The following is a 13,915-nucleotide window of genomic DNA, read 5'->3' as shown; positions in this document are numbered from 1 at the left end:
AGCATCCATCTTCTTCTTCCTGCAGCGATCACGGTCAGACTCTGATTTTCTGCTTTCACAGTAAAACGTTCCCACAGTTCTGCAACCTTTCAACACGCAGCCAACACGAGCGCCCGGCCTCAGGAGGCAGAGCAGCTCGCAGGACACCGAACCCACGATGCTCCCACACTTTGTGTGACTGTGTGAGTGTGTGAGTGTGTGACTGTGTGAGTGTGTGAGTGTGACTGTGTGAGTGTGTGAGTGTGTGACTGCGTGAGTGTGTGAGTGTGTGAGTGTGTGACTGCGTGAGTGTGTGACTGTGTGAGTGTGTGACTGAGTGACTGTGTGAGTGTGTGAGTGTGTGTGTGAGTGTGTGAGTGTGTGACTGTGTGACTGTGTGAGTGTGTGAGTGTGAGTGTGTGACTGTGTGAGTGTGTGAGTGTGTGACTGTGTGACTGTGTGAGTGTGTGACTGAGAGGCAAATTGTAAAGCGCTTTATAAATGCAGCCATTCAGCGGTCATGTGGACGTTCTTGCATGTCATTTTCTGTTGGATCGTGTCTCTGCAGCTGAAGCTTGGTTGTATTGACTCAGACAGGAATATTGAGAGTTGCAGTAATGACAACATGGCTGACCTACAGGCTACAAGAGAGATGTGTGTCACAGAAATTCAACCTGGTTATGTACAGATTGTCACCATGAGACGAATGTATGGGGTCAAAGAAGGGTCATATCACAGTGAACTGAATGTTTGGAGACGTCACCGGGGAACCAGTTTCACTGCTGTGACATTTTATAGAACATTGCGATTTCCTCCTGTTTCATTTGATGGATGTTTAGGGAGCCGAAGAACTGGTCCAGTGTTTGACAGAGACCGTGTCCACATAGTGCGTTTCCTCCAGTACAATTTAACATCACTGCACATCAAAACCTGCAGCATTAATCATATTAAATGTTGTGATTTACCTTCTGTGACTCAACTGATGAGACACACACACACACACACACACACACACCTGGATGAAACACTCTGAAATCAATCATTTATCCTTCAATAATTTATTCATCAGGTTCAATAAACATATATTACTCTGCAGCTGTCGTCAGTGTGTAACTCCATTCACCAATAAAAAGACATAATAAAACATGACGTCACATAATATCCGTCCGTTCACCTGCGGCTCAGGTAGTACGGAGCTTCACGTGCAGCTCCTCAGTTCATTCATTCATCAGTCCAGTCACGTGACATCCAGATTCTGTCACGTGACATTTCATTACAAATCTCCCCCTCTCTGCAGCTCCAGGACCTGAATCCTCCCGCACAGTCCTCCCCTCCTCTAACGGGAGGCCGGGTCCGGCTTTCAGAACCCGTCCGGTACCGGTACGGACATCTCACGCGCCCCCGGCCAAACCAATCACCCAATCAGGTAGCAGGAAGGCCCCGGTTCGGTCCGGCCCCTCGCTCCACTCAAACGCCGTTATTCCTCTTCAGCAGGAGGACGGCCGTTTGGACTGACTCTCTCACCGCTCCGCAGCGGTCTGACTCGGTTCGGTTCGGTCCGGCTCAGCGGTCCTGCAGCTCCAGGCAGGGAACCCACTGGTTTCTGCAGCGGCTCTCCTCGCAGAAGCTGCTGATGTTCTGCAGGGCCGTGCACTGGAGCGGCTGCACCGGAGGGTTCTGCAAAAGACGGGAAGAGGACGGTTAGAGTCCCGGTAACACAACAATCTGAGTTTATTTCATGTTCATGTTTACTCCGCTGCAGTAGAAGGACGGAGGTGGACTTACAGTGACCAGGATGCAGTGCAGGTCCCGGGGCTCGTTGCCGTTGCTGTCCTTGGTGTCCTCCTCCAGCAGCTGAGCCAGCCGCCTCATGCCGGACACCCGCAGGATGTTGATGTCGTTGTCGCAGCAGAAAGCCTGCAGCAGCGTGAAGTGGATCTGCAGCGCGATGTCGTCTTCATCCTCCTCATCAGTGGCGAGGACGCACAGGACCACACTGTCCGGGTCTCTGCGGGGGGGAAGGCAGACCAGGGTTGATGTCAGCTTCATCATATTCTCATATTAAAAGATGTAATTTATAAAAGCTGCGGTTCTTCTGTGGAAAATATAACTTACACATTCATGAGTTTGGCGGACTCGTAGACTCCCACCGTGAGACAGTCCTTCCGATGAGCTGCGACCAGCAACTCCTCCAGAGCCTGACTCACCGTCTCCATCCTGCAGAGACACAGAGGCGGTTAGAAACGTGACCGAAACCCGCAGAGCGAGCACACAAACAGCTGGACAGAATACCCAGAACATGTGAGAATACCGGATTATAAACTGCTCTGTAGTCGGTCTAAAATGTGGTCTGACACTCGTGCAGTGCCGGTGCGTAATTACGCATCAGTTACTTACTTTTTCTCGGTGCTGTTGGATCCAACAACCTCCTCCAGAGTCATGTTGAAGTCAGAAAAATAATCCACAATATCCAGGATAAAAAGAAATATCCACAGCGCGGGCAGGCTGCTGTTCCGTTAAAGTCCCGGAATAAAGTCCCAACAAGCGGTAATCCAGATCGGTACAAAGATCCTTCCAGAGTCCGCAGAGTTCACAAATGGAGAAAGAAGTCCGTGATGTGTGAGTGAGAAGAGATCTGTGCTGCTGAAAGCCGAAACTCTCCGGCCTTTATACTCGCTCTCCGCAGCGGGCGTCACCCCGCCCAGCCGCTCGTTGTCTGATTGGTCCGCTGCTGTCAATAGATCCCCCGTACTCTGTGCCCATTGGCTGAGCGCGCAACAGACGCCGGAGAACCCACGTGGGTGTTTTCGGAGAATCCCCCGCTCTCTCTCCCTCCTCCTCCTCCTATTTCTCCTCACACTCTCCCAGTTTGTTTACTGGGAGTTTTTTTTTCTGACTGGAGGAATTTCCAGATCTGCATCCCTGCCCCTTTTCCCTGATCCCAGGATCTGGTGCTGCCGCACGGGGGAAGCTGCGGAATTCACCTGAATCACAGCCGGAGTAAAGAAAGCTTCCACCCGACACTGCACCCACATCACATCACACACAAACACCCAAATACAGCCGCACAGCAGCGGCGAAACATAAATTAATCATTTCTTTAAATGGAGTGTGGTTCTTGCAGAAGCACTTAAGGGAAGCTGGAGCAGGTGATCAGCCCCGTGTTGAAGCAGAGCAGTTTCTGCGTTGTGTAACGGAGGCCTGGCTGCAGGTTGTGCAAGAGGAGAGTTAAAAATAAAAGATGGAAAGATGCGTTTTGATAAACACGAGGCGAAATCCACATGACAGTTGTGTTTCTCTTTTATGAACAGATGGAGTTTCATTTGTTCTTGGACCCTGGACCCTGGACCTGGACCCTGACGCAGCCGCAGCAGAACAGGACTGTGTTCTAAAACAATCAGAATAAAACATATAAGCTTCATATTCAACGTTTTTCTTTGAATAAATGCACTCAGTCATTCTGCCGCAGCTACCTGCACATGCGTGTTTCATGTGTTCACGCCACATGTTCCTGTCACACTCATGTCCGGTCGGTCACATCCTGCAGGACTGATCCGGACTGCCAGCAGCGTAAAACCAGGTCTCAGACGCCCCCCAGTGGCCCCGCGGTAACACTGCAGCAGTGAAACCAGCAGGGCATGTTGAAACACGCCGGGACTCCCGGGACTGAAACCGGTTCCCCGAACTGGGGCGCATGCAGGGGGGAGTCCTGGGGGGGGCTGTTGTTGTTGGGGACCTGAGGGTTTCAGGGTTCATGAAGCGGGTTTTGAGCCCTTTTAGTAACAGATAAAGGAGTTTTTGCTGCAGGTTTACATCAGATTTTTAAGATTATATAATTTATTACTTATTTAAGTGTATTTTAGATATTTTCGTAAATTTGGGGTCTTTGTTTTCACACACAGACCACTTCGATTCATTAGCTGATTAATGAAACCTCTTCATCATCAGCGGACTGAGGAGGGACAGCAACATGTGTTTCACTGGTTGTTTTACTCCTGAAAGTCATTTATCTTTAAATTAAATGAACGAACAGTTTAAGCTCAACTTGGAGTTTAACATTAATATGACGATGAGTGAAATTATTTGGAGGTTTTTGAAAGGAGTTCTTAAGTTCCAGGAGCTGCTGCAAAAGTGCTTGAGGGGTTTTAGGTCTCTTCAAGGTATTTCAAGGATTATTATTTGACTCTCTGATGTCAGCTGATGATGATGATCCATCATCCTCATTTATATTTTAAACAATAAAGTCAACTTCAGGTTCAATAATATATTGAATAATGAAACTAATACGATATCTTTCATTTAAAGAGAGAGTGAGTGACAGGAGGAAGAGTTGATCTCTGCTGATGAGGAGGAGGTTTGTCTTCCTCTGGTCCTGTTGTGCCCCCTGCTGGTCTGATCCGGATCATACAGGAGGCTTTTAATACTCTTCTCTTTTTGCTGCAACATTCATTACTTCACAAATTCACATATTTAGATTCAAATGTTTTAGCTTGTGTATTTTTTTTAGATAATGTGTTTTATTTTGTTTTTTTCTTTGCAGTTTTCTTAGTTTCTTTTCCTCGTTTTTCTCGAAAATATTCTCCTAAATCCACCATAAAAACTCTTTGACTACAACGCTGAACATTTCAGTGACGTTGAAACTGAGGCTCCTTGACAAACATCTGTAACCTCTGCAGGACACTTCTTCTTCACTTCACAGCATAAAACTAAAAGTTTAAGAAGGTTGATTTGTTTCAGGTATGACTAAATGATTAACTAAATGATTAAACTTTAAAGTTTAAATTTAAGCTCAAGAGGCGTTTTATATATAAAGGTATACATTAAACTCAAACTGTCCTTTAAATTAACATTTAGGGAATTTTAATACTTTTTAAGTATTAAATGAATGTTTAAGGAGGTTGTAAAGTTTAAAAGTTGGAGTTTAAGAAAAAAAAAACTAGAAAATGTAATTTGTGAAGGAATTGCGGTGTGAATGCTGAGAGCTGAAAGTCTGATGCTGAACTGGATGAGTTAGAAGACGATGTGTGTGTGTGTGTGTGTGTGTGTGTGTGTCAAACACTAATCAGCTGATCTCAATCAGCTGTGTGTCCCCAGGTGTGGTCAAAGGTTGCCATGGTGACGGTAACCGCTTTGAGACTCTTGCCTCAGACGGTTCATTTCATAGTGATTTTAGCTGAGGCGCACCTCTCAAACTCCTGCTTACTAGGAAAAGACTGTAACTGCTGTCGTCTAAATAAATGAACCGTAAGAGAGAAGACGTCCTGCTGAAGGCGCGGTGTGAGTTTTGTGTGTTTGGTGTCACAAATGTGGGCACAGGAGCAGTTTACAAAAGTCCCTTTTTCAGCCTCCCTCCTAAAATGTGTGCTCTGGGTTACCATGAGAGTCTGCGGGCCAGCGGGCTCGTATTCCCGTCGGTCTGAAGCCGACTGAGAGAACCCAGAGTCCCGCTGATCCACAGTTACATCCAAGGAAAGAGCACGGACTTTCCTACAACTGGAGGTGTACGTCACGGAGGTCACTACATACACACTAATGCAAAGTTTTCATGGGATTTGAAAGTTGAATAATACGTAGAATGTGTGGAAGATGCTGAAAGTATGAATGAGCAGTTAACAGCTGAAAAAAGATTTTGAACATTGTCTCCATTCACTTCAATGCAAAAATGTTCCTGTAAAACCTTGAATATTTTGATGTTTGAATGAAGTTTCTATGTTGAAAAAAGTGGAAGGAGATGAGGTGCAAAAAAACAGGCGTAGTAATAATAATAATGATAATAATAATAATAATAAAGAATAAGAGATTTTTTTCTGCTTTCGGCATTCACACCATATGTTCAGTTCTCTGTAATTTAGTACATTTAGTCACACGATGATGTTTGATTAGAATCTGTCTTTAATGGATCCTTGCACATTAAAAACACATCATTAAGCCGTAAACCTGCACAAGGACCCTTTAAAGACTGATTATTGATGAGGTATCAGAAGTTAATCAGGGTCAAACTGCAGAGTGACGAGGCTCGTTAACAGCCAATCACAGCTTTCATTAATGACAAGTGTGAAGTGCTGATTGGATATAAACTGATCACATGACCTCTGATTAAATCAATCAGTGATCCCAGTCGATAGGCTGCCCCAATCTCACTGTAATCCCTCTGGGCTTTTAATGTGAAAGTACTTCATTGATGACTGATCGACAGATAACAATCATCGATTTATTAACTTTAACAAAAGAAAGTTTGAGTTCAATGAACAGAAAACAATCTTACGATAGAAACTTTTCTTTCTTACTAAAATCTTTTGAATTTCAAAATTTCAAAATTTAAGTTTGAGGCGTTTTTCCGGTAAAAAGTTCAGGATTTAGTTCTCGTGTGTGAAACTGCTCGTCAGCCACTGGTGTCAGTAATAACGAGCTGATCGGCTCATTGACGAGCCATCAGCAGATCATCAGTCATTGATTTGATTGAAGTTAACAAAAGAAAGTTTCATGAGCTACTTGACAGAAAAGAATCCCGATAGAAACTCCTCAGCTGGTAAATTTAGTACCTCTAATATTTCTAAATATATAATAATTATGTGTTTAAAATTTTAAATTTAGAATCTGTAAAGGTATAAAGTAAAACTTTAAGGGCCTTTTCAGGTCTAAATTAATATAAAATAAAGGCCTCAGTTCCTGAGTGGGTTCACTTAATGTGAAACTGATCCCTGATCGGTGTCGATTGGTTAATTGATGACTGATCTGTTGATTTGTTGACGTTAACAACAGAAAGTTTAATGAACAGATCAACAGAAAATAATCACATGATAGTCTCTTTATTCAGTACCAGTAAGAACAGAGAAGCGCAGTGTGTCCCCGTCCTGCGTCACTAGGACAACAGATATGATAATTATTCAGTTACCTGTTCAGGAGGGTTTCACATTGTAACGAAGGAATCAGCTCAGATCACTTTTCATGTCAGAGGGCTCATTGACGACTGAGGATCAAAAGTCAATTTATCAAAGTTAACAAACAAAAGTAGAAGAGAAGCACATGATAGAAACTCATTTAAATGTATTATGATATCCTGAAATGTCTTTAACATGTTTGTGTCTCTTCAGGGGTCTTGGGGGACTGGATTTAATGTGAAGAAAACCTGCTGAAGTGAAGATTTACTTTTTTATCTCATAGTTACTGACTTCCTGCATCTTATACTTCAATTGTCATTTGAAAAAGTTTAAGGGTATTTTGTTAAATATTTTTTAGCTACAGAATTATAGTTTAAGGAGATTTTGAGGCATATAATTAAAGTTTAAGGGTCTTTTAAGGTTAAAATCACAATTAAAATCAAGTGTGAAATGAAAATAGAGGAAATTAAAATTAAAGTTTAAGGGATTTGGGGGGCATAAAATCAGTTTCAGAGAGGTTTTAAATAACAGTTTAAGGGGCTTTAAAGGTATAGAATGACAATTTAGTGTCTTAAAATGTCTAAACGATTTTCAAGAAGTAAAAGGAAAGGAACCTAGGACCCTAAAGGAAAAAAATGAAGTTGTTTTAAGGAATAAAATTCAGTTTCCTGCTGTGGGTTTAATATCGAGACGTTTTTGACTTAAACTTCTTTATTTGATGAGCAAGGTGAATCCACAAACGGACTAATTAAACCTTTAATTTTACAATACACACGCCTTTATTTAATGTGTGTGTGTGTGTCTGCAGTGTGAACTCTCCTGCTGGTCGACACTCATCTCTTCAGTCTGCAGTCGTTCCTCTCAGCCTCATTTCCATCTCACACGTCCTTAAATCACCGATTTATCCTCCAGAGTCTGGTGGCTCATCGAGATGATAGTTAGGTTGTTTCTCAGAATACACAGCTCATGTTTCTCTTCCTTCATTAACAGTCGACACACTCAGCTGCTGAATGTTGAAGTTTGTCGTTTGCATGTTGAGAGGCTTCTTCCTGATTTGTTTCGTGTTAAACAACAAACATGGAAGGATTTATTGAAGGTTTTTCCTCTTTCCTCGACACAGATTTAAATAAAATTAGATTAGATTCCAATCTAACCTCTGAACAGACTTGAGAACCTACGTATATCCATGACTTTGTGTTCTGTGTGAGGAAATGTTTATGCTGCAGGAAATAATCAGGACTTCAAATCAGATGAAACTTAAAGGGTCAGCGTGCTGTTGGATGTTACAGCCTCTTTAACACGAATACAGACGACTTCACGTCACGGACACACAGCTGCTGCTCTAGAACATCTGAATGGACATTTATTTAATATTTATTTCTAATCAACCCTTCTTCATCAACATACAAACAATTTGGCATTATGTAGCTTCAATTAAATCAGTTTAAGGCACATTCCCTGTATTCCCTGTGCATTAACCCTGCTTAATCTGCACATGTAATTTAGCATTTTAGAGATGTTTCGGTTGTTTTATTGTGCTCTGGATATTGTATGCACAGGAAACATTTTTGTACTTTTTGTTTTTTTATCTTGTGCCCCTGACTGCAAGTCAAGTTTCCCAACCGGGATAATAAAGTGAACTAGGAGTAAGCATTTATGACAAGTGAAGAAAAAGGAGAGAAACAACTCAACTTCATAGCTCAATGAAAACAATAAAAATAATTAAAATGGGAGATTATTAGTTATTTACATATTGTAATCATGACATATAGCCAGTAGTTTCATACAACTCTTCTTATAAACTCTCTTAAATACAGAAATTTTACATGTGTGATTTAAACTGCCCAAATAAAAGCCAGGTATAACTAAAGATTTTAGTTTTACTACCCGGAAGTGATGAATACTTTATTTTGAAATGTGTGGCCGGAAGCTGTCGCCTCCTCTCAGGTTAACGGGACGCAGGTGTTGTTTTCGCGGTTAAATGTTTACCTTTGTGAAATGATTGACAGCCATGAGTGAACCGACAGAAAACACTGCTCTGCACGGAGCCGCGGAGCCGGTACGTTTTTATTAATTATCATTATCTGTGTTCATTTAAAAAACGGACACCGTGGAACTGACTAATAACGGAAAAATGACCGCTAACCAAGTATAGCTAACTTAGTTAACTAACGCAAACGGGCTGACGAGCTAGCTACGAACTGAATGGCTAGTTAATAGCACCAGACCGACCGTGCGGTTTGGCTAACATGACTGAGTTGCTAGTTTTAGCTTGTTTGCTAGCTAACGCCTCTCCGTTACTTGCTGACGCTGAAGTCGTTTCTCTCCGCAGGACTCCGTCAACGTTAAAGACGAAACTTCTCTCACAGAAGCTTTTGAAGTCGCTTTGGAAATTTCACAGGTTTGATTTTAATTTTTACATTTTAAGGTTTTGCTGCAAGAATAACTAAAGTAGTTGCGGTTTGGTGATATTAACTGTGACTTTACCGGGCTGTCAGCAGGTAACGGTAGAGCGCTAAAATGTCTATGATTTACATGACAAGTGAGATCACGCCACCGAACTCCATTCAAAGTTCTGGCAATTGTAGCTAATACTTAAAGATCACCGGTATATTACACGATAGAAAGTAACGATGGACCGTTTTGGCAGGTTGATTTCAAAGTGTATATATTACAGTTTTTCAGATGTAACAGAATGACTGTTTCTTCATAACAATCTTTAATAATGTTTGTAACATGGTTCTGGCAAATTTACACTTAACGCTAATCCCAAGTATGAAGGCACAAACTTGGCACATTTTTGAATGGAGTCTGATGGGTCTTGTTCTTGCACTTCAGAACATGTAGGATACATTTATATTTGATATATTTGTGTGATTCTGGGTTGTCAGTGTTTTTCTGTGTGTGCAGGTTGACCTGCCAGAATGTGCAGCCTCAAAGGAGACGGGCAGCAGAAAGACGCCAGAGCAGGAAGACAGACAGCAGGGCCGAGAGAGGGACAGAGAGCTGGACGGAGAGACGGTCTCTCCACCTGCAGCTGAATCCATTACCGGGTCAAAGGTAAAGACTGCACAGACGGGTCACAGCAGGTTTATAGAACCAGGTTTAATATAAAACATGTGGGCTAAAAGGACCAGCAGTTCTTTCCATTTGACAGCTTTGCCTTTTTTTAAATAAATAAAAACATTTTTTTTTTTTATATAAGGTGTCAAATAAATACTTTTGGTATTTGGACTCAGGTACTGTCTTGCCACTAGTACAAAAAATGTAAATGATACACAGTCTCACTAATTGACTAATGATTTCAGCAGCAAAGAACATATTGTGCAGCAAATTGTCTCCATCTGTCAGTGGGTGGTGGGGGCTCAGTGTCGGGCGGTGTGGTCAGAGGACGGGCAGGTGTATCCAACAACTGTGGCGTCTCTGGACAGAGAGCGCTGCAGAGTCCACTTCAAGGGCTATGGCAACGAGGAGGACGTGGAACTGAGCGCGCTCCAACGTCCAGATGCTGCTCTGCAAACCCAGAGTCAAAACGTGCAGGTAACATCCACCTACACCCCGTCAGCACGCAACACACCGAAAACACACCCCGTCAGCACGCAACACACATCAAAAACACACCCCGTCAGCATTTTAATTTCATTTGGTCAAAAACGCAGTGTGCTAAAAACATGCCATTAAAACTTGATATATTAGAATCCATTGATTATCATGGATTAATGACACCAAACATTTTCTAATCAACAAACATGTACGCCTTAATTGAAAACTTAGATCATCTTATTCAGAGATGCTTTTCATTTTAAAAACCCCTTCATATACGTGACCGTGACGGGGAGTAGACTGTGTGCAGTACCTTGTTGTCTGTGTGTCAGGACTGGAAACCTGGTTCTCGGTGTCGGGCCGTGTACTCGGAGGACGGTCTGGTTTATCCAGCTGTTGTTCTGTGGGTCAAAGGTCACCGCTGCCGCGTTCGCTTCGACAACTATAACAACGAGGAGGAGCAGGACGTCAGCCGCCTGCTGAACCCCAATGAGCTCCACGGACCCAGCAGAGCCGCTGCAGCCAAGGTAGAGACCTGGACCTGGAACTAGAACTGAGGATCAGATCTTAGTAGTCCTAGAGAACTGACTAAAATGTGATGATCAAAAACTCAAATGTCTCTTCAGGTTCATAGTCTTGTCTTTGATCTGATGGTTCCTGGTTTAAGTCAACACTTTCAGGGTCCATATAGTCTCGTGTCCACAGTGTTGTTCTGTAAGAGATGGGTTTTGTTTCTATGACAACACATCACCACTCTGACGTTGTATGAGAGATGAGCGTCACCTCTCCGTCTGTTTGACGTTGTTTCTTCACCACGAGCTCTGGAGGACGTTCGCTGTCACACTTTGTATGTAAAAATGATGTCGTAAACACACACACACTCACTCTATTGAATCTGTTGTATATTATGTTCTGTCCTCCTGAACCACAATGAAGGAAGTCCTTGACGTGGTCTTGGAAAGTGCTTCCTGACGAGGGGGAGCATTAAAGCGTTAACTTCAACAGTAACATCTGATCCTGCAGGGCAGCAGCTGGAGGTCCGCTGGAACCAGCACTACGTCTGACTGCAAGAGGAGCAGGGGAGAGCAGAACTCCTCCTGGGTGAGTCTCCGTCAGCGGTGAGCTGCCACCAGCTGCCCAACATCCAGGTTACACCTGTTGTCATGTGACCAAATTGAACCATTTCCATTTGCTGAAGAAGGCTGTGAAATGCAGTTGAAAGCTCTAAAAGAGTTTTCTGTCCGGCATCCTGGAAAACCATCCTGGAATTCTTCAGTGCAGATTTTTAGTTGGGAAAGTTCCTGGAAGAATACCCTCTACGTCCTGGAAAACAAATATTTGTCCTAGAAGGTTTTTAATGTGCAACACAATGAATTATTAATGAAATGATCACAACTAAGCATTACTTTATTAACCATTTAATCTATCTGTTAATCAAACTGCATCTTTATTAATGTTCTCTCAGCTTGAACTTGATCCAGTATTAGTTGTGTTTTGTGTCGGCAGGTTAAAGAGAAACCCAGTAAAGTGGAGAAAGAAGAGAAGAAGAGAGGGAACCAGCAGGGAGGCGGAGCACACAAACCGACCAATCACAGCTGTTCATTCTTCCCTCCGTTTGCTCCTCCTCCTCCTCAGTCGGGCTCAGGGGTAAAAGTGACTCACTAATATTTATTATTGTCTCTGTTGATCAGTCTGACAAAGTGTCACCCTTTCCAGGGCCCTGTGTCCTTCATCCCTCCTCCTCCTCCTCTCTGGACATTCGGTGTGAAAGAGTCCAGCAGCTCTCCGGCCGCAGACACCACCTCCAGCATGTTGATGCTCTGGTACATGTGTGGTTTCCACACCGGCAGCTACATGGTCAGTAACGTGTTCCGAGTGGTCTTTAACCAACAGCAGATCTGAAACACCGTCAGCTGGCTCTCTGCTCTCTCCGGGTCTCTCCGGGTCTCTGCTGGCTCCAAGGTCTCTGGAGTTTGAATGTGTTTATTGGACTGCAGCCCTAATTAATATAATATATTATCTAAATAAGTCAGAGGCAGTGTTGAATGTAAATAAACAATTTGGACTCTGAAACTTTTACTTTAAAAGTTGTTATTAAAACAGTTTGTGAGGTCACATGGTACATCTGAAGTTTGTGTGTGTGTTTCAGGCTCAACAGGAGTTCAGGTCTAAAGACTGAGGTAAGAACCCATCCCCACTGAACACACCTGTTCACACTTTGCTCACACTTTGTTCACACTCACTACAAAGACTTATGAAATGGAAGTTAAACATCAGTTTCCTGCTGCTGGTGAAATCTGTTGTATGACATCACAGTGATGTCATCAGACTACAGATGTCTAACATGCAGTCTGTGTTACAAACTGCAGGTGAGGAAATGGCTGAAAGACTATCCAGGTGCATTGTGGGAACTGTAGGATGAACAGCAGCGTGGGTAGGTTCACAGCTGATCAGAAACCGGCCGACGTCTTCGTCACTGCAGTGACTGAAATCGAAGGTCGGACTGATGAACCTGTGAAGTTACAGCAGTGACTTCTTGAACAGGTTCAAGGAGCTGAACTCTGCCTCCTTCGTATTTAATCTCTTTTCTTTTCTGCTTCCTGCTTTAGAGGCAGAGAGGATTGTGGGACAGAGTGCGACCGGGACCTTCTGCTTTACGTTGGTGTATTTTGAACGTTGTCTTTGTTGAACTTTGAGCGGCATTCAGAAACGGCTCTGTTCAAATGTTTCTGTTTATTAAAAAGAAAGATGGAGAACTTGGGGTTCATTAAGATATAACTTCTTTCACAACACGTGTAAAGGCTCATTATTATTATTATTATTATTTCTGTTTTTCATGCTGTATATTCCAACCACACACACAAGTTGTCTTAGGTCCCTTTTGGGGACATTACACAGACTGAAATTCATTTCCAGGAAACTTCATTTAACCTCAAACAACCTGAAAACACACACACTCTCTTTCTCTCACACACACACTCTCTCTCTTTCTCTCACACACACTCACACACTCTCTTTCTCTCACACTCACACACTCTCTTTCTCTCACACACATACACACACACTCTTTCTCTCACACACACACACACACACTCTTTCTCTCACACACACACACACACACTCTTTCTCTCACACACACACACACACACTCTTTCTCTCACACACACACACACACTCTTTCTCTCACACACATACACACACACTCTTTCTCTCACACACACACACACACACTCTTTCTCTCACACACACACACACACTCTTTCTCTCACACACACACACACACTCTTTCTCTCACACACACACACTCTCTCACTCTCACACACACACTCTCTCACTCTCACACACACACACACACACTCTCACTCACACACACACACTCTCTTTCTCTCTCACACACACACACACTCTCTTTCTCTCACACTCTTTCTCTCACACACACACACTCTCTCTCACACTCTTTCTCTCACACACTCTCTCTCTCTCACACTCTTTCTCTCACACACACACACACA

The 13,915-nt window shown here is 43.1% G+C and overlaps 1 protein-coding gene and 1 long non-coding RNA gene across 2 annotated transcripts; one reads left to right on the top strand and one right to left on the bottom strand.

Moving 5' to 3' along the window:
- Window positions 1-1,021: 1,021 nt before the first annotated feature.
- LOC139287580 (growth arrest and DNA damage-inducible protein GADD45 beta-like) lies at window positions 1,022-2,609 on the bottom strand. The gene is made up of 4 exons (XM_070908687.1): window positions 2,377-2,609; window positions 2,095-2,196; window positions 1,765-1,987; window positions 1,022-1,656 (listed from the first exon to the last, which is right to left on the bottom strand). The coding sequence occupies exons 1-4, from the start codon at window positions 2,418-2,420 to the stop codon at window positions 1,543-1,545; spliced, it is 483 nt and encodes a 160-aa protein (XP_070764788.1). The 5' UTR covers window positions 2,421-2,609; the 3' UTR covers window positions 1,022-1,542.
- Window positions 2,610-12,553: 9,944 nt separating this feature from the next.
- On the top strand, window positions 12,554-13,117 carry LOC139287326 (uncharacterized). Its single transcript, XR_011597419.1, has 3 exons — window positions 12,554-12,583; window positions 12,773-12,837; window positions 13,013-13,117. It is a non-coding gene; the product is annotated as an uncharacterized lncRNA (long non-coding RNA).
- Window positions 13,118-13,915: the final 798 nt, after the last annotated feature.

Source organism: Enoplosus armatus, chromosome 7 (genome assembly GCF_043641665.1).
Source record: "Enoplosus armatus isolate fEnoArm2 chromosome 7, fEnoArm2.hap1, whole genome shotgun sequence".
In the NCBI taxonomy this organism is placed as follows: Eukaryota; Metazoa; Chordata; class Actinopteri; order Centrarchiformes; family Enoplosidae; genus Enoplosus; species Enoplosus armatus.
This window is presented reverse-complemented; position numbering and strand designations above follow the sequence as displayed.

Excerpts from the sequence above, each read along its gene's own strand:
- LOC139287580 (XM_070908687.1), bottom strand. The coding sequence starts at position 2,420 with ATGACTCTGGAGGAGGTTGTTGGATCCAACAGCACCGAGAAAAA. Across the intron at positions 2,197-2,376 it reads TCCAACAGCACCGAGAAAAA|GATGGAGACGGTGAGTCAGG; the intron begins GTAAGTAACTGA and ends GTGTCTCTGCAG. Across the intron at positions 1,988-2,094 it reads TCCGCCAAACTCATGAATGT|AGACCCGGACAGTGTGGTCC; the intron begins GTAAGTTATATT and ends TCCCCCCCGCAG.